The sequence below is a fragment of the Pan paniscus genome, chromosome 12, assembly GCF_029289425.2.
Source record: "Pan paniscus chromosome 12, NHGRI_mPanPan1-v2.0_pri, whole genome shotgun sequence".
In the NCBI taxonomy this organism is placed as follows: domain Eukaryota; kingdom Metazoa; phylum Chordata; class Mammalia; order Primates; family Hominidae; genus Pan; species Pan paniscus.
In genome coordinates, this window is record NC_073261.2 from 102,688,970 (window position 1) to 102,710,525 (window position 21,556).

General features: G+C 35.1%; 1 protein-coding gene across 4 annotated transcripts in view; it reads left to right on the plus strand.

Moving 5' to 3' along the window:
* ATAD2B (ATPase family AAA domain containing 2B) overlaps positions 1–21,556 on the plus strand; it is a 178,019-nt gene that overhangs the window by 100,556 nt on the left and 55,907 nt on the right. For all 4 annotated transcript variants that reach the window (XM_003827018.8, XM_008952375.7, XM_008952374.7 and 1 more), the window contains exons 16-18: positions 2,453–2,764; positions 6,159–6,294; positions 15,573–15,759. In XM_003827018.8, the coding sequence (XP_003827066.1) occupies positions 2,453–2,764; positions 6,159–6,294; positions 15,573–15,759 (635 nt within the window). The remainder of the gene's footprint in view (positions 1–2,452; positions 2,765–6,158; positions 6,295–15,572; positions 15,760–21,556) is intronic.

Below are 21,556 nucleotides of genomic sequence, written 5' to 3' on the forward strand. Positions count from 1 at the left end.
AAGCGAATGTAAAAAAATTTCCTTCTTTATAAGTCTGTTGGTTATAATAATTAATGTGAAAATCTACTTCATTAAATGGGGTCTATTGATCATTTCTTTGTCAGGAATAAATGAATAAATAATACATTGCTGTTATATATGTAATTAACATGTTATGGCAAACATAAATGTTATGGGTAACATTTACTACCTAAAATGCCTTCTAGTGGCTAATTATTTGTTTTGCCTTAATAGTTTCTGAGTTTTAATTTTTTTAAACTTAGGCTTTTGCACTTAAAATAGGACCATATAGTATGTTCATTAACTGTGTATATCCTTTTAAAGAAGAAATAGAAACGTGATTGTTTATATTGTTTGAAGATGGTAGTATATTCCTATTTCCTCGGAAATGGAAGACATAATTCACATTCTGTAATCATATCCTTAGATTACTTTGTTAACTCTTTATAACTTTGAGCTAGTGTTCTATACATTATTGAATTAATGAAATGGGTATATATGCAAAAGGAAAAGATAATTTTTTTCCAGGTTTATTCTTTGAGAAATAGAAAATAAAACGAGACACTAGTGGTAAATTTGGTTATCTGAAGAATTATTTGTGAGATAGATCACTGTCATGGAACAATGTTAATGCGTAATCTGCTTATAGTCTTCTGAATTAAGTTCTTCTAGGTCATATTAAGTTTTTCCCTAACTTTGAATAAGTTTTTCTTTGTAATCACCATTTTTAGTTCGGTATTTAAGTGTTCTATAAGGTCATTGTGAGGTATAAAAAGATAAATAGGCCAGGTGTGATGGCTCATGCGTATAATACCAGCACTTTGGGAGGGTGAGGCAGGAGGATTGAGGCTAAGAGTTTGAGACCAGCCTGGACAAAGTGAGACCCCTATCTCTACCAAAAAAAAAAAAAAATTAGACTGATGTGGTAGCACACACTGTAGTCTCAGCTACTCAGCAGGCTGAGGCAGAAGGATTTCTTGAGCCCAGGAAGTCAAGGCTGCGGTGAGCCATGATCACCCACTGCACTTCAGCCTGGGCAACAGAGCGATATGCTGTCTCCCAAAAATAAAATAAAAATAAACCTGGTATTGTTTGTTGAAGCTTAGTTAGGGTCTAATATTCTATAACTATTGGAATGGTTCCCCCTACTGGCATAACTGATAATTGTGGCCAAATGCAAGTTTAATTGCCAACAGGGAAAACAATATGGCTAGTCTGAGCTTTTCTTCCTTTTTGTGACAAGGATGCAACAGAGCATGTGTTTTTGTATGTATTTGTTACTCAGATGAATGAAATGACTTAAAAACAGTGGGGCTTGATCTGTTGTTTGATTGTATCATACATTAAACATGGGTAATAAATAATACCTTATGTTGGTATAACCCTTAGATTATCAGTCATTTTAAACTAAAAAAAGAAAATTAATGTGGAAAATCAATGGAAATATTTTTAATGTTCTTATTTACTTTAATATATTTGGAACTATCAGATGAATTACAATTTTAAATGATAATTATGGGAGTAACTGAATGTTAATAGTTGGTTGCACTCAGAGTTGGTAGTAGAATAGCTCTGTTTTTGAAGTTTCTGTTTATATACTATTTTATACGTGTTTGGAAGTTAATAATATTAGAGAAAGTCATTTATAAGTGAGTATGATGTCATGAGGACTAACCTAATGATTAGGAATATTGATGAAGGACTGAAATGAAACTATTATTCTTTTAAAACTTTTTTCTAAAGAAAGTTGTACGTTGTAGGCCAGGTGTGGTGGCTTAGGCCTGTAATCCCAGCACTTGAGGGTGCTGAGGCGGGTGGATCACTTGAGCCCAGGAGTTTGAGACCAGCCTAGGCAATGTAGTGAGACCTTATCTCTACAAAAATAAATAAAAGAAAAGAAAAAAATTATACGAGTGTGGTGGCACATGCCTGTAGTCCTAGCTACTCAGAAGGCTGAAGTGGGAGAACCACTTGAGGCTGGGAGGTAGAGGTTGCAGTGAGCCGGATTGTGCCACTGCACTCCAGCCTGGCTGGGCAACAGAGTGAGACCCCTGTCTCTTGTTTATTTTTTGAGACCCTGTCTCTTAAAAAAAAAAAAAAGTTGTACATTGTAATCAGTTAATCACATAATACATGGCTTTTGTTTTAAAGCTCATATCAAGGACGTATTTAAGATACATAGCTTGTTTTGTTTTAATATTGTTAGCTTATGTTTTTGTTAATTAAAAATATTCAAAACATTTTTAATCTTAATGTAAGTATTCAGCCCTTTATTCAACAGTTTTGTTTGGTGATTTTAAATGGCTAGTTTTCATTTTGCTGGTAAAATTGCACATAGTTATTGATTTAGTATTGATTATGACTTTAGCTAAAGATGTGTATATTTACAAAACATAGTTGGTGCATGGAATAATGAATGTATCTTTGCTATCCTTCTCCTTTTGTGTATTAGGCTACTGTGGAGCCGATATCAAGGCCCTGTGCACTGAAGCCGCCCTGATTGCACTGCGGAGGCGTTATCCCCAGATCTATGCTAGCAGTCATAAACTGCAGCTGGATGTTTCCTCAATAGTGCTTAGTGCCCAAGATTTTTACCATGCAATGCAGAATATCGTGCCTGCTTCCCAGCGTGCTGTGATGTCTTCAGGGCATGCACTATCCCCCATCATAAGACCACTGCTGGAAAGAAGCTTCAACAACATCCTAGCAGTCTTGCAAAAAGTGTTTCCTCATGCTGAAATTAGCCAGAGTGACAAAAAAGAAGGTACTCTAAACTAATTTTTTATATTGTTAAGATGAAACAAATACAGGAATAAATAAATATAGTTTCCTCATAAGATTATTTATGTGTCACTTTTGTAATATATCTGTTTATTCAGTACTATATATTCCAGGCCTGGCATATTGCCTGGCATATGGTAGTTGCCTGGTGAATGTTTTTAAGACAAATGAATGAATGTTCACTTTTGGGACATTCTGATAATCTTAATGTAGGGCTATTACTATCTTTAGAAAGTTGACTGTAATAATAATAATAATAATAATAGGTTAACCTTTAAAGCCCCTAAATCATCACTTATTAATCCTTTTTTTGTTGTTGTTTTTGTTTTGAGATGGAGTTTCGCTCTTGTTGCCCAGGCTGGAGTGTAATGGCGCAGTCTTGGCTTACTGCAACCTCCGCCTCCCGGGTACAGCAATTCTCCTGCCTCAGCCTCCTGAGTAGCTGGGATTTCAGGCACCTGCCACCACGCCCGGCTAATTTTTTTGTATTTTTAGTAGAGATAGGGTTTCACCATGTTGGCCAGGCTGGTTTCCAACTTCTGACCTCAGGTGATCCTCCCACCTTGGCCTCCCAAAGTGCTGGGATTACAGGCGTGAGCCACCCCGCCCGGCCTGTTAATCCTCTTAACAGGCTTGCAGGTAAGCACTCTGATTATATAGAGCAGGGGAATGGGAGATGTAGGCTGGTAATTTATTTTTTTTGAGACAGAGTCTCACTCTGTCACCTAGGTTGGAATGCAGTGGCCTGATCTTGGCTCACTGTAACCTCTGCCTCCCAGGTTCAAGCAGTTCTCCTGCCTCAGCCTCCCAAGTAGCTGGGATTACAGGCGTGTGCCGCCACGCCCAGCTAATTTTTGTATTTGTTTGTTTGTTTAGTAGGGATGGGGTTTCACCATATTGGTCAGGCTGGTCTCCAACTCCTGACCTCAGGTGATCCACCCGCCTTGACCTCCCAAAGTGCTGGGATTAGAGATGTGAGTCATCGCGCCCAGCCTGGTAATTTAATTAATATAAGGTCATTCAATAAGTTCTGGGGACTGCCTCAACCCAGGGAGCCTGATGACAGCCCTTGCTCTTACCTATGTTGCTATAATGCTTCTTTGGATTAAACTAATCATTTTGTTGTTATTGGTAGGGCACTCTGCAGTGTGCAGTGCTCATAGGAGTGTAAGATATTGGTAAGGGAGTAAATAAGAACCTCATTTTAGAGGATCTTGAGTTTTGTCAAGCCTCAGATTGTACTTTGCACCTGAGATAAAAACAGAAAACTATCTTTAAAAACATCACTCATGGCTGGGTGCGGTTGCTCACGCCTGTGTAATCCCAGCGTTTTGGGAGGCCAAGGCGGGTGGATCACCTGAGGTCAGGAGTTCAAGACCAGCCTGGCCAACATGGTGAAACCCTGTCTCTTAAAAAATTAAAAACAAAAATAAATAAATAAAATTTAAAACATCACTCATTTACAGGAAAAACATTTAAAAATTACATTGACATTCTAATCAGAGTATAAAGCTCATAAACTTTGAAGGGAAAGTAATGTCTTTTGATTATCTTAATTTCTGCAGTTCTTAGCACCTTGTCTGGAATGCAGTCTGCACCAAATAGAAAATTATTCAGAGAATTATACTAACATTAAAAATATATATAGTAAAAATTATGAATATTGTTCAGTGAATTCTTCTGTCATAAATATATTTTTCAGAAACTTTAATTGTTTAGTGACAGACTCACATAAGATACCACATGGAATACCTGATTTCTTAAATTTGGCAGACAGAGGGGAATGAATATTTTACTGAATATCTGTGAGCCAGGCACGATGCCATGATTTGTGTATTTTTTATTTCTGAATTTCATAACTGGAAATGTATTTCATATGTATGTTATGTACCAAAACGTCCCAAAAAACTTACGTCACCTTCAGAAAATCATAAAAACCTCATCTTTCCTTTGGAGAGATTATCATAGCTTTTTATCTCCATTTGTGAATTACCATTTTATAGCATTATTATCTATGTTTTCTTATAGCTTTTTTTGTGTGTAAATATAAAGTATGCTTTAGTTCCAGTTGGTAGAACTAGTTGCCATGAACCAGTGGAGAAGAGCAACCAAATTTTATTTGATTATCAATAATTGGTTTTTAGCTATTTAGTCATATTATTTATTCTGGCTTGTTTTGACCTTTAATATTTTTCTTAGATAAATATTTCCTTGTGTATGAAATTATCACTCAAAAGATACTCAGTTATTTCCCAGATTAAACTATGACTTGTACTAAATATTTAGCTTTTTTTTTTTTTTTTTTTTTGGTTTTGAGACGGAGTCTGGCTCTGTCACCAAGGCTGGAGTGCAGTGGCACAATCTTGGCTCACTGCAAGCTCCGCCTCCTGGGTTCACACCATTCTCCTGCCTCAGCCTCCCGAGTAGCTGGGACTACAGGCGCCTGCCACCACGCCTGGCTGATTTTTTTGTATTTTTTAGTAGAGACAAGAGTTTCACCATGTTAGCCAGGATGGTCTCGATTAAATGTTTAGCTTTTAAAAGCCACTTGAGATCTCTATCTGCTAGCATAATTTAGCATCTCATTTTAGAATGCATCTGTATATTTTTTATTTTGAAAGGATATGATTTCTCTTAATCTTAATTCTCTCTCATATCCTGTACACATGTAGCAATTGCTTTTTATTGAATGGTCAGTTTTAATTAGGCATGTTTGAAGTATAGCAACAGCTGTTCATACTTCAGGTGGTAGTCCAGGTAAGGCTTTAAGTGTTGCATTCTCAGTAGAGATTTTAGTTCCAGTTAGTTCCCTGAGTGGTAACCTAAGGCCCACAGAGAGAATAATGCTGTATGAATGAGTGTATTTTTAAGATTAGCTTTGACGGAATTTCTGACTCCATCTTAACTACACTAAGACTTCTTTGAAAAGGTGTATCCTCTTTAAAAAATAAGGGTCAATTTGTTCCTTGTTGCTTTTATAAGAACTGGCCTTGACTCAGCTAACCTACTAATTAAACCAAATATGAAATGGACTGGTTTTGGTCAAAATTAACTCAGAGATTTTTAGTTAAATAGGTGGGATTTTATGAGAGTGCCACATCTTTTCCAGACTTGTTTTTTTTTTTTAAGCCAGTCAGTGAGTTCTTCCAAATTATATCTCATAACACTTAAGTAAATAGTCTGTAAAGGTGAAAGTGTTATATTAATTTTGTTTATAAGTTATTTTAAAAGCTGCAGTTTGTCAGTTTGCCTGTATTATTTGATAGATAACTTATTAATGTCATTTGATTTTTTAACCCAATTTTTCTTAGCTTTGGTAGGGCACGAATATTAAATGACTTTATAAGCCTCATAACCATTGTGATTTTTTTAAACAGATATAGAAACTTTAATTTTAGAGGATAGTGAAGATGAAAATGCTTTATCAATTTTTGAGACCAATTGTCACTCAGGATCACCAAAGAAACAGTCATCATCTGCTGCTATACATAAACCCTACCTTCATTTTACAATGTGAGTGATTTATATCAACTTTCTTTGTATTTAGAGTGATTTTTGATACTTTATGATTAGAATTATAGTATATTTTTACTTATGGTTATAACAGTGAGGATATTGTTTTTCTGTTGTTTGGACACAATTCTGGAAAACTTTTACTACGTATTCTTTTTCATGTGGTAATAGTTAGTTTGTTGGTTAACTACCTAGGTGTTTTTTTCTCCAAGTAGAAGAATCTTTCCTGCTACTTTGCTTTTTTTTTTTTTTTTTTTTTTGGGAGACAGAGTCTCACTCTGTCACCCAGGGTAGAGTGCAGTGGCATGATCTTGGCTCACTGCAACCTCTGCCTCCTGAGTTTAAGCTATTCTCGTACCTCAGCCTCCTGAGTAGTTGGGATTACAGGTGTGCGCTACCGCGACCAGCTAATTTTTGTATTTTTAGTAGAGATGGGGTTTCACTATGTTGTCCAGGCTGGTCTCGAATCTCAGGTGCTCTTCCCGCTTTGGCCTCCCGAAGTGCTGGGATTATAGGCGTATGCCACTGCACCTGGCTAAGTTTACTTTTTTTTAAAGTAATGGTGTAAATTTTTTCCCCCATGGAGGCAGAGGAAAGCTTACCCTTAGAAAGTCAACTCATGAGCCCCAACTTTATTGCTTTTTATTTAAACTAAAATGGGCAGAAATGAAATATTTGCCATGATCTGGAATACTTTAATTTGTAATAAACTTTAGATGATCATTTAGGTCTCTAAGGCTGCTAAAGAGATTTCGATTTAGAAATTGTTCAGTAATTAAATAACTTTTTGATTTTCTAGAAACATTATACTTGCATAATTTGGATTTTATGATTTTTCAATTTACATTTACCCTTTTATTATCTGTGTTAAAGCAAGTTTTGCTGTGCACTATAATAGGTGAACACTTTTAGTGCAAATGTAATTTTAAATTAAGAGGCCAAATAGTTTTCAAATACTAACAGCATCTTTACTTGCATTTACATAATTAGCCCCATAGTTGAAGGACCATAAAGCTTCAGTCAGGTAGATCTAATAGCACTTCTATTAGAAGAGGCTGGATTGTGTGTACTTTTAATATTTTGAACAAATTTAAGTCTCCAACTTGAAGTTTTCCCATGTAGATTTTGGTGAAATGTTGATTTGATTATTTGCATTGATAACCCTTTCTTGTTTTTCATTTTTAAAAATGAGCCTAAATTACTTTCATCTTCTCTTTTTTTCTTCATATGTTCTTTAATAGCAAACTCTTTGTAAGTTTTTTTCTTCTTCTCCAGATCCTTTCTTTTATGGTCTTGGGGAAGTTTTTTTATAGGCTATTCCAGCATTTTACAGATTTGTTTTATTGATAGTTATGGGAAAGCCAATTTTTTTTTTTTTTTTTTTTTTTTTTTTTTGCTTTTCACCTGGCTAGCCTGTGTGTCTGTGTCTCTCTGTCTCTCTCTCTTTCTCTCTCTCTCTCTCCCCCCTCCCTCTCTTCTTCCCTCCCTCACTCCGTCTCCCTCTCTTCTTCCCTCCCTCCCTCTCTTCTTCCCTCCCTCCCTCCCTCTCCCTCTCTTCTTCCCTCCCTCCCTCCCTCTCCCTCTCTTCTTCCCTCCCTCCCTCTCCCTCTCTTCTTCCCTCCCTCCCTCTCTCCCTCTCCCTCTCTTCTTCCCTCCCTCCTTCTCTCTCTCTCTGTGTGTGTGTGTAATGTGTGTGTGTGTGTGTGTTTATGTGTGTTTGACAGTTATAGTTATTTAGATTTGTATTACGTAGTAGCAGAAACTAAGAAAGTATCAAAAGACGTGTTTAATTTTATAAGATAATTGTCGTCAATAAAGGAATACAGAAATAGATTTTGATATTAGAAAGTATCATGTGCAGTGTTAAGTTTGACTTTTTATTGAGGACATTTCCTGCCACTGATTTAATGTGAAATATTGGTATGGCTCATTTTGTTTTAGCTTTTCTGAAAGAATTGGTTTAATTTTAGCTTCCTTTACATAAGCTTTTCTAGTTCATTCATTTGACTTTGATTAAATAATGAGACAGCTATATGCTAGAATAAGCATTTTTTAGATGTTTTAATAATAATTATTCACTTATTTCTTTATTCACCTACCCATTTGTCCAATTTTTCTTTGTTTACCCTATGCCAGGCATTGTATGAGATGCTGAAAACATAAGCATGAATAAGATATAACATAGTTCTTACTCTGGAGAAGGTCTCATGGTTGGGGGTGACAAACATTTCAATATGGCGAAAGTGCTATGAAACCAGAACTAATTCTGCTGGAAGTCTGGGAAGGTTTCACAGGAGAAGTAGTGATATTTGCTGTCCTTTTCATTATGAAGGGATGGGAGTTTGCATCTGAGTGCTTTTTACAAATTAGATACTCGCTTGGTATGTAAAGATCTGTGCTTCATATTCAGTAATATATATAGGCCCCTTAACAATCATATTGCATTTGTGGTATCTTCATTTTATAGATGAGGAAAGTGAAGCACACAGAAGTTAAATAAATTGCCCATGATCCTGTTGCTAGCAGGTGGCAGAGCCAGACTCTGTGCTGTTTCCTAAGACCATATTTTTCCAAGTTATTTCTGAGCTTAATAAGTAGCTAGGGAATTGCATTGCTTCTTTAGGTAAGTTAAGCCATATATTTCACACTCTCCAAGAAGCATACACTTTAGAATTAAGGCCTTTAGTATGGGCAACATATAGTCTTTTTTGTTTGGTTGGTTTAGTTTTCTGTTTGAGCAAGATACGTTAGCATTACAGATCAATGCAGAAGAAAAGGTGCTCGGCCAGAATAAAGCATAACTTTAGTGCTGGTTTTTAGTCACACTAGCCTGGGTATTGCTGGTGAATTTCTGGGAATAGTCTCCTGAAACAATGTTGAAACCTTTTCTTTTTTACATTTAATATAAAGGAGAAGTCAAGATAGTTAAGGTTTACCAATCTGGTAGAGAAGCTTTATGATGGAAAATAAATTTTCTTTCTTACTTTATATTACCATAAGGGTGACTAGAAACAGAATTTTCTGAGGTTTTTCAAATGAAAATAGCTTTGTTTTTTCTGATTAGAAAGATGATATACACTGTAGAAAATTCAAGTAATAAAGAAGAGCATAAAGAAGAAAGTAAAAATTAAAGCCCCAGCACCTGCAGGTAATATTTGTTAAAGTTTTGGTGACCACACTTCCATGTCCTCTCTATGCATGTATAATGTATAGACCCATACATTATCTGGATTATATCCTCCTATAAGTTGTTAATATAACTTACTTTTTCATCCACTATGTTGGGAATATTATTTCATGTCAGTGTATGTTTAATATGACTGTTTTAAGATAGCTGCATATTATCTTACACGTTGGATATTCCATAATTTATAGACCCTTATTGGTAAAATTTGAAGTTTTCAAGTTTCTTCTTTTATGAACAATAGACTTGTTTCTAAGTATACATCTTTACACCACTATCTGATTCAAAGCATAAGGTAAATTTTAAGAACTGCAATTGCTGTGTCAAAGAGTGTATACATTTAACATGTTGACACAGATTGTTAAATTGCTTTCCAGAAGGCTTGTACTAGTTTACATTTCTCATACTAATGTATGAGAGTAGTATTTTTCTTATACCATTGTCAATTCTGAGCACTGTCTTTTAAAATCTTTACAAACCAGATAGATGAATATAATATCTTTTTGTTTAGTTGACTTGTTCATTTGTTCTTTCATATATTCATTCACTCATTCAAATGTTTTGTAAAAGTGCCCATCATGTTCCAGACATTGTCCTGGGTAGTTGGGGTAGGTCAGTGAACAAAATAGGGTAGGTCAGTGAACAAAATAGGGTAAGATCCTGGCCCTCATTTAACTTATATTTTTAAACAGAGGAGACATTCAGTAAAATAATAAATGTAATAGCTTGCTAGATAGATAAACTGTTAGAAGATAAGTACTATGGGGAAAAAATGTAGAAGATAGTAAGAGGCTGGGGAATCCCTAGGAGTGGAGTGAGTTACTGAATACTTTTGGGCATACATTTTGGCATATTTAGATCTATCACATATAATTTCAGAAAAGTTGTGCGTTTCTTCCACTAGTTGTGAGGATATCAATTTTGCCATCCTCTTATTGATAATGGGTATTACAATTAATTTTTGGTTTATTAATCTAACAGATAAAAATGTCCATCATTATTTTCATTTATATTTTCTCATTTTTTTAAAATCTCTGTGTTAATGACTACCATTTTGTTCTCAAGCCTAGATTGCTCTTGAGCTTCAGACCCTGACCAGTGGCCCATCTCCCCTTTGTTGTACCATGGATCTTTCCGTACATAGCTGGACTGTATCATACGCCCCTTCTCTTCCTGTGACTCCTATGAGCCATCATTCATTCAGTTGTCTCAGCTAGAATTTGACATCATTCTCAACTTCTTTCCTTTTATTTCTTGCTTTGTCTAGTCAATGACCAAGTCTTTCTGATTTTTCTTACTAAGTCTCATCGCAGGCTATTCCTTCTTTCTCTAACACTATTCTTGTTGAACTGTCATTCACATGTCATGCCTGGGTTACTATAGCAGATGCCTGATTATCTTTCCTCTCATTTGCCTTCTTTCAAAACCCTTTCCCATACTGACAATGCTGAGATAGAGTTATCTTCCCTAAACATGTATATGATTATCTTCTCCTCTAAAGTATCTTAATGCTTCCCCATTGTCTTCAGTACACGTTCCAAACTTTTTTTTTTTTTTTTGGAGACGGATTTCATTCTTTTTGCCCAGGCTGGAGTGCAATGGTGCGATCTCAGCTCACTGCAACCTCCACCCCCCAGGTTCAAGTGATTCTCCTGCCTCAGCCTCCCAAGTTGCTGGGATTACAGGTGCCTGCCACCACGCCTGGCTAATTTTTTTTGTATTTTTAGTAGAGTCAGGGTTTCACCATGTTGGCCAGGATGTTCTCGATCTCTTGACCTCGTGATCTGCCCGCCTTGGCCTCCCAAAGTGCTGGGATTACAGGTGTGAGCCACTGCGCCAGGTCACATTCCAGACTTTTAACGTGGCTTACAAAACCCTTTGTAGCCCTTCGTAGTCTAACTTACCTTCTTTTTTCTCTCCCCACCCTAGTACCTTTACTGTACCCTCCACAACTTGTCCCCAGGACTTCATAACAAACAAACAAAACCAAAACTGGCTGTATGAACTGTATTAGTTACCCCAAGAGCCATGTTCTTTTTAACCGTTGGTCCTTTGCACATCCTGTTTGCAGTCTTGGAATTCATCTCTTGTACCTCCAATCTTTTGGGTTTCTGCCTTGGTAACACTTTTCCAGGAATGCCTTCTATGAGTCTCTAATTGGTATCTTCCATAGCACTGTGTACTTAAACAGTACCCCTTATTAATCACATTGAACTATGGTAATTTGTATATTAACTTTTTTACTAAATACCACTCAGTTATGAGCTCTATGATAACACTGGTATTGTTTGATACTTAGGGCTAAGGCATTCAGCATAGGAGGCATTCTATAGTTATATAATTAAATAAACATTTTAAAAAGTTTCCTATTTCTATTTTCTCTTTGAATTGTCTTGTTTTACGTCCTTTGCCCATGGAGGTTTTTGAAAACTATGCATATAAACTCTTTATACATTAAGAACCATTCCTGTTTATGACAAATTCTTTTTATTAAATTTTCTTTTTATGTTTTTTCAATAATTTTGTTTCTGAGATAGGATGTCTATGTTGCCGAGGGTAGTCTTGAACTCCTGAGCTCAAGTGAGCCTCCCAACTCAGCCTCCCAAGTAGCTGGGATTACAGGCATGTTCGACCGTGCCCTGCTCTGTAGCAAATTCTTTATGCCATTTGGTTGTTTGCTATTTGGTTCAGATGATAATTTTTGGGTTACAGAGGTTTTTAGATTATTATGAATTAAAAATAAATGAATCTTTTAATTTAAATTTTGTGTTAGAATTCATTTTGTTTATGCTGTGAAATGACCTGAATCCTCCGTTTTTAAACATTTATTTTATTATCCATTTCTCTTCCTTTTATTTTATTTTTGAGACAAGGTCTCATTCTGTCACCCAGCCTGGGATGCAGTGGCACCATCATGGCTCACTGCAGCCTTGACCTCCTGGACACATGTGATCCTCTCACCTCAGCCTCTTGGTGGCTGGGACTACAGGTGCACACCACCACACCTGGCTAATTTTTTTTTTTTTAAAAATTTTTTGTAGAGATGGGGTTTTGCCATGTTCCCAGGCTTGTCTCAGAACACTTGGGCTCAAATGATCCCCACACCGCAGTCTCCCAAGTGCTGGGATTACAGGTGTGAGCCACTGTGCTGCCGTCATTTATTTTTTATGATTCTTTTCTTAGATGAAATTGTTTCATATAAGAAAATATAAATTCTTATACATTTTATAAATTTATATTCATATAAACTTATATATTATAATTCATATTTTATAATATATTATAAAATAACAATAACAAAATAATTTATATGACTTATAAATTTTATAATTCATATAATTTTTATAAACATATGCATATAAATTATTTCATTATATATGAAATTCTTTCATATAGTGATTACAATTAATCATTTCCTAGGCTGCCTTTTATGTTTGTCTGTTTCTTTGATATATTCTACATTCTATTAATTGTTATTCTATAATATGTTTCAGTATAAAGTAGGACACATCTTAACATAGTGGGTTCAGAACTGAGCTTTGCAGTCAAATGGGCTTGAATGACAATTTGAACTCTTCCACCTGGTTATACAACTTTGTAGTTAACCTCCACGAGCCCTGGTTTCTTATCTGTTTAATAAAATGAAACTATGTGTTTCACAGAATTGTTAAGAAAATTGAACAAGAAATCTCTATGAAGTGCTTGTTACTAAAACATGTTTGAATGCATTAAAATTGGTAGCATTTTTTTTTTTTTGAGACTGAGTCTCACTCTGTTGCAGTGGTGAGATCTCGGCTCACTGCAACCTCTGCCTCCCAGGTTCAAATGATTCTCCTGCCTCTGTCTTCTGAGTAGCTGGGACTACAGGCACGTGCCACCACGCCCAGCTAATTTTTTGTATTTTTAGTAGAGATGGGGGTTTCACTGTGTTAGCCAGGATGGCCTTCATCTCCTGACCTTGTGATCCGCCAGCCTCAGTCTCCCAAAGTGCTGGGATTACAGGCGTGAGCCACTGTGCCCGGCTGGTAGCATGTTTTAAAAAGTTTTCTTGATATTCTTACTTGATTGTTCTTTCAGTTAAAGTTGTGAGTAGGTTGAAACTCCCCTCCTCCCAAAAATTCTTTTGGGATTTCAACTTGAAAATCCTATGTGTATAAAATAAAAAAGTAAATGGGTTAGGAAGAATTGACGTCTTTATGTATTTAGTCTTTGTGTTCAGGCTCAGTTTCACTCTTTTCTTGCTAAGACTATAATTAGGTAATGTTTGTTTTACCTTTTTAATTTTTTTTTTTTTTTTGCAGTGAATAGGATCTCCTTTCCTTTTTTACAATGGTTATTGATGGTGTTTAGGAAATCTATTGATTTTTCTGTTTCTTCTGTCTTGTTACTTTGCTGGTAGATTCTGACAGTTTTTGGTTGATTTCTTGGATTTGCTACTACATAATGATATCCTTTACAGGTATCAATTTTTTCCCTTTTTGCTTTCTATTAGTTCCATTTTAAATTTGCTTATTCTTATTGCATTGCCTTAGAATGTCTAGTACTACCCACAGTGAGAGTAAACTTTGTTTCATTTGTTATTTTAATGGTGCTGTAGAATCTCGAAATTACAAGTCAAGTTTGGTTTAACATATTTTCCTTCTCTGGTATGGAGCTTTAGATGTCATCTGTCAGGGTAGTAACAGTTAGTTTTTGTTGTTACAGAAATAAAATTTGTGTTGGAAGAAGTTTATATATATATATATTTGTTATTTTAAAAATTGTGATTGTTTTAGTTTGTTCCTGCTGCTGTAACAAAATACCTTAAACAGATTAATTTATAAACAACCTACATTTATTTATTTATTTATTTTCATTATACTTTGAGTTTTGGGATACATATGCAGAATGTGCAGGTTTGTTACGTAGGTATACATGTGCCATGGTGGTTTGCAGCACCTATCAACCCGTCATCTGCATTAGGTATTTCTCCTAATGCTATCCCTCCCCTGGCCTCCCACCCCCGGACAGGCCCCGGTGTGTGATGTTCCCCTCCCTGTGTCCATGTGTTCTCATTGTTCAACTCCCACTTATGAGTGAGAACATAACAACATAAATTTATTGCTCACAGTTAACGGAGGCTGAAAGTCTAAGATGAAGGCTCTGGCAGATTTGGTGTCTGGTGGGGGCTTGGTTTCTGCCTCTAAGATGATGCCTTGACCGCTGCTTCCTCTGGAGGGGAACAACAATGTCCTCACATGGCAGAAGAGATTGAAGGGACTAGCTAGTTTTATTATCAAGCCCTTTGATAATATAACTAATCCATTCATGAGGGCTGACTGCTCATGACTTAATCACCTCTTAAAGGCCCTGCCTGTTAATTGAGTCCTACATTTGGGATAATCTTCAGATCTACCTCTTTGTCAAAAAGTGAGATTCCTAGCATTTAACCTTGGATAACTAATAACTAAATGATACTGGAGTTTAATGCATCTTCAAGTTAATATATGTGGTATGATAGCAGGAATACCAAGGTTATTTTATTTTATTTTAAAGTGGATTTATTTTATTATTTGTTTGTTTGTTTGTTTGTTTGTTGGTTTTTTGAGATGGAGTTTTGCTCTTGTTGCCCAGGCTGGAGTGCAGTGGTGTGATCTCGGCTCACTGCAACCTTCGCCTCCCGGGTTCAAGCGATTCTCCTGCCTCAGCCTCCTGAGTAGCTGGGATTACAGATGCCCGCCACCACAGCCAGCTAATTTTTGTATTTTTAGTAGAGACGGGGTTTCACCATGTTGGCCAGGCTGGTCTTGAACTCCTGACCTCAGGTGATCCGCCCACCTTGGCCTCCCAAAGTGCTAGGATTACAGGCGTGAGCCACTGCGCCCGGCCCTTAAAGTGGATTTTATACTTTTATATCTTGGTTATTAATATGGTCAGAGATACCAACATTTTAAAACCATAATTAATAAAAAAATAAGTCACTATACTAAAATAATATAGGAAAGTTCTGTTAATTTGGAGTTAAATTGTTTTAATGTAAAAATTTTGCCTGATATTTCATATTTGTCTTCAGAATGTATGACTTTGAAATAATTATGTCTTACATGTATTACAGGTCACCATATCATCAGCCAACCTCTTACAGGCCACGCTTATTGCTCTCTGGAGAACGGGGCTCAGGTCAAACTTCTCACCTTGCTCCAGCACTTTTGCACACTCTAGAAAGATTCTCTGTGCATAGACTAGATCTCCCAGCACTTTATTCAGTTAGTGCCAAAACACCTGAGGAATCATGTGCACAGGTAGGTTTGTACCACATCAGAGCACTTCCAACTTTCTTATTGCTTATAATTTGGTAGTATTTCTAGTGTGTAGTGTTACAGATAAGATTTTTTCAGAGTACGATATGAATATTAACTTTTTGTTGATTATTCATTAGCATTCTAGTATTAGTGTAAAGGATCCTTTTGATGCATACAGTTTTTTAAGTGAGCTCATTGTCTTTCTCATGATCCTCCTTACTGAAATTTTAATACCGTGTGTCATTATGCATTGTAGAAAGGGAGTTTATTTTGCCTTTTTCTGACCCTCTGTTCAAAGTTGTGGTCTCAGAGCAGTTTCAGACTTCTGTCTTTTCTTAGAGCCTTATCATAGAAAGGGAAATTATATCCAATTTGAGATAATCAGGATTTAATATTCATATTAGAATAGTGATAGCAGTTCAAAAATTATAGATATTTGTGTTGACAGTTGTGTATTTGACATTTGATTTTCAACTATTTTGTATTTACTGGTTTGTGAAGCAAAGTTCTAGTGGGGCTGTTTATATTTCTTGAGGTTGTTATATATAACCATGGATATATTATGTCATATTGAAACTAAGGATGAGGGTAATACATTTTTTGAGCCAAGGGACCATATCTAAGCCATTTTTGTAACTCTGACAAGGTGTCTAGCTGATAGTAAGTGGTCATTAAATGTTTGAATAATAATGTTTCAAATAAATAAGTTAGAGGAATGCCACTTTGTACTTTGATACTTAGCCTACTTTTAGAGTTAAATAACTGGGGTAGTAACACTTAAAACATTTCACACAATTTTGTTGTTTTTTTCCCAGTTACATTTTCCGAATACTTAACACATATACTGTAATTATCTAACTGAAAGCCATTTCCTACATTGTAGCAAGAAATATGCATTTTTTAAACAGTTCATAGTAGTATTGATTTAGTTTCTCTTTTACTCACAGTTCTCTGGATATGAACACCCTACCAGCACTTCATCACTTTTAAAGCCCTATTTAAAGGTTTCTTTCCAAAACCCTTGAATTAAATGCTATCTACCAGTATTTTGCTCCCAGTTTGACACATTTAACTTATCCTGGGTGTGTTTTCCAATAATGTTGATTTATATGTTTGCTCATATTTTTCTCTTTAGAGAGACAAAATTACTGCAGGTTGTATGCAAGTAAAAGAATTACTCAGTACCATTTAAAATAAATACAAATGATTTAGTAGAAAAATATAAATCAACAAAATTGACCCCAGAGAAGAGAGAATCTAAACAATCACTGTGGAAGAAGAAATTCAGCAAGTATCTTAAAACCACTAAACATAGATGGTTTCACAGGTGAATTATTTTAATCTTAAAGGATAAGATCATTTTGATGCTAGTCACACTGTTCCAAAAGCATAGGAATAGGAGGAAAGCTGTGAAATAGGCAAAATCAACAATATCACATCTTTCAGGGAAATACAAAATAAAACTGTAGACCAATCTCATTTCAGCAATGTTCATAAAGAAACTATTACAAATGAAATCTAGTAGCACATCAAAAGAATAATATAACATTACTAAAGCATGCAAGATTAATTCAGTTAGACATTGAGAGATCTAAGTATTGGAAAGGATACACTGAATTTGTAAGTATTTGCCTATGATGTGATTAATTATATGGAAAACTTACAGTGTCAACTAAAAAATGATGTAAGACAATAAAGAAATTCCATAAGGTGGACACTTTCAAAGTTAGTGTTTTAAAATGATAGTTTTCTCTTATAAATACTATAATAAGTTAGAAATATAATGGAAGAAGAGGTCCCAATTGAAATAGCAACTAAGTTTACGTAGGAATTAGCAGAAACAATATGAAGGGACTATGAGAAGAAAACTAAAAGTTGCTGAGGGGGACAGTTGAATATATGAAAGACATACCTTATTTGTTTGTTTCCAGACCCAAAGGCCAGAGAAGTCTCCCACCAGGAATGCTCTCTGCCTTTCATAGTATCATCAATCTTCTTGGCTGGGGGAAGAAGCCATCTTTATTAAGGAGGCCAGAGCTGGGCTAGTCTCATGTATTCTTCCCATATCCCTAAAGTAAATATATATATTTACTTTATATATATATATTTTTTATATAAATATAAATATATATAAATATATATTACTTATATATAAATATATATTACTTATATATAAATAATATATAAGTAATTACTTATATATTATTTATATGTAATTACTTATATATAAATAATATATAAGTAATTACATATAAATAATATATAAGTAATTACTTATATATAATAATTATATGTATAATTTTATATAATAATTTAATTTATAGTAATTACTTATATATAAATAAATTACTTATATATAATAAATAAATAATATATATAAATTACTGTGCTAAATTTATATATAAATATATTTATATATTTATATTTATATATTTCATTATATATATATTTTATATATAAAATATATATTTTATATATAAAATATATATTTTATATTTTATTATATATATATATATATATATTTTAAGATGGAGTCACGCTCTGTTGCCCAGGCTGGAGTGCAGTGGCGCAATCTCAGCTCACTGCAACCTCCGCCTCCTGGGTTCAAGTGATTCTCCTGCCTCAGCCTCCCAAGTAGCTGGGACTACAGGTGCGTGCCACCATGCCCAGCTAATTTTTTGTATTTTTAGTAGAGACGGTGTGTCACCATGTTAGCCAGGATGGTCTTGATCTCCTGACTTCGTGATCTGCCCGCCTTGGCCTCCCAAAGAAGTATCTTTAGAGATTTGGCATTTGGGTCTCAAACCAAGCTTGTAGACTTCAAAATTTGGTTGTCTGAAACTAAAATCTCTACCTTGAGATCTCAGGAGCTTATGTTGTAAACCAAAAGCCAAGAATTTTGTTTGTTATCTTCAGTCTTCTGATCAACTCTTTTGAGGCAAGAGGTTTGGAATGTTCTACATAGATAAATTTCAAATGTATTTGATTGGGCAGTTAAAAATCTGTTGAGCGTTCAACTCCATATGTGAATGTACTTCTTTCTAGTGTGTGTATGTGTGTGCATGTGTGTGTACATACTACTATTAATCTTTATATTAGTAAATAGCAAAGCTTAGATGTTTTTTCTGCTTTAGATATCAATTAAATGTCAATATTCTCATCACCTCTTACTCTCAGCTCCCATGATCTGATCATTGCTCCAGATCTCTGCATTGGGAGTGAACCACTGTATAGGAACAAGAAAGTCTGGGGATTTGGGATGGGCATATCTCAGTGAATACTTCACAGTGTCATCTGCATAGAGAGAGCCATGCCTGGCTAGAATACTTATGGTGACTTCATACTAATGATAATGTTGTGTTAATATGTGGAGCTTTAGAGGAAGAAGCACACTTTGTTTGTAATTACTGTGCTAAATTTCTTTAGTTCAGAATGTAGACTCAAGTCAAATTATGCAGATTAAAATCTCAGTTGTGGTTGTGACTTGGGCAAGTTGCTTAACACTCTGAGCCTTAATTTTCTCGTCTGTGAAATGGAGATGACACCATGAGGTTATCAAATAGGCTTGACGTATAGTCCTCAATGAAAGTTAGTTATAATCGTGCTTATTACTACTACCATTGCTGCCACTGCTACTGCTTACAGCTAATGAATGGTAAGACTTTAAATTCAAAGGCTGTGAGGTTTTTTCCTAAATTAATGTATAAATTAAGTACAGTTCTAATTATAATCTCCTCAAAACTTAGGGGGAGAAGTTAAAAAAAAAGAGTTCTGTTTCTTCTAGAAAATAAATATGACAGTAGCAAGGAGAATTCTAGAGGAAAAAGTGTCATTAGGGGGCCCTACCAAAATTGTAAGGGTGTAATAGAGTTACAGTAATAAAGAAAGTGTGCCTGTGCAAGAGTAGACAAAGTAATAGAACAGAAGAGACTATTCATGCTTAGACTTTTGTAGAAGTAGAATTTGATGGTGATGACCACAATGGCGATGACATTTCATATCAGTAGATGGAAGAAATGGATTATTTACCAAATGGTCTTGGAAAACTGGCAAGCTCCTCCAGTAGGGGAAAAAGCAAAACAAATAAAACTGGGATTTCCTACTTTTTTCTGTAGCCCAAAATAAACTCTACATGGGCAGTGGAACTATAAAAGTACTGGAAAAATTCACAAGGTCAGTATATTTATTATCTTATGTGTGAAAGTAATTTCTAAGCAATGCACAAAAACTAGAAAACATAAAGATATGAAGGAATTTGATTATATAAAATTTTAAATTGCACATGGCAAAAAGCATTCTTTAGATTAAATTAATAGATATAGTCTGGGAAAAAGTATATTTGTAGCAGATATGTTGAGAACAAGTTTTCTAAATATGGGCAAATACCTTAAAATCAGTAAGAAGAAAGAATAGCAATCTAATATAAAAATTGGCAAAATAGAAACATGCTATTTATGGGGGAAAATAAAAAGTAACCAATAAAAATGTGAAAAGATTCTAAGCTTCACTTAAGTGAAAATAAAGTATCAGATTTGTTTTTTTTTTTTTTTTTAAAGCTTAATAATGCCATTTGGAGATGTGGACTGCTTAGACTTAGTGGAAATGTAAATTTATTTGATGTTTTTGGAGTGTAATTTGGCACCATCTTTTAAAATTTCAAGTACCATATTGGTGTAGTGTGAGAAAAGAAAATAACATTTCAAATACATATACCTTTTGACCCAGGAATTCTATGTTTAGGAATTTTTCCTAAAGATACGTTAGCTACAAGTATTCATTGCTAAATGAACAAGGATATTTGTCACTGTGTCGTGTGTAATTGCCACACGAAACATAAAGGCAAACAAACTGAATATCCCTTCACGTGGGACCAGCTAAAATTAGTTATGGTGTATCTTGACATACAAAGGAGTACTGTCTAGCCATTAACATGAATGAGATAGATTTACATGGGCTGAAAAATGCAGGTGACATTAGTGAAAAAAGCAAGTATTCTCAAAAACTGTTAATATGGTTGCTTTGGCTTGGGGAGAAGGAATCTGGAAGATTGGGAAATGTGTGAACTTTGCCTTTTTAGTTTATGCTATACTGTTTAGAAAATTCTCTTTTTTGAAGTTTTTATTTGACTGTATCAAGCAAGCTAAAGATGAAAAAAATCACTTTGAAAGAGAAATATTTTCTTTTCTTTTTTTTTTTTTTTTTTTTTGAGACAGGGTTTTGCTCTTGTTGTCCAGGCTGGAGTACAATAGCGTGATCTCGGCTCATTGCAACCTCCGCCTCCCGGGTTCAAGTGATTCTCCTGTCTAAGCCTCCCGAGTAGGTGGGATTATAGGCGCCCACCACCACGCCCAGCTAATTTTTGTATTTTTAGTAGAGGTAGGGTTTCACCATGTTGGCCAGGCTGGTCTGGAACTCCTGACCTCAGGTGATCTACCCGCCTCTGCCTCCCAAAGTGCTGGTTGTAATCTAGTCATGAGCCACTGTGCCCGGCCAAGAGAAATATTTTCAAAGTGAGAAAGGTTTTTTTATTTTTGTTTATAGTTGTTCCTTATGGCTAATTTGTATATATATTCACAAACATTACTGGTTTAATGTTATTTAAGTAAAGGTAAGGAAACACTTAGGAAGCATTGTAGTGAACTATATATTGATGTTATAGGGTTTTTTTTTTTTTTTTTCCTGATTTTTTTCATGGCATCATTCTGAATCCTGCTTGGCCAACTTTGAATTCTAACTTCATCCTCTGGTCTCTTGTACGCTTCTTGGCTTTTACTACTTTTTTGTTTTGGTGGGAAGG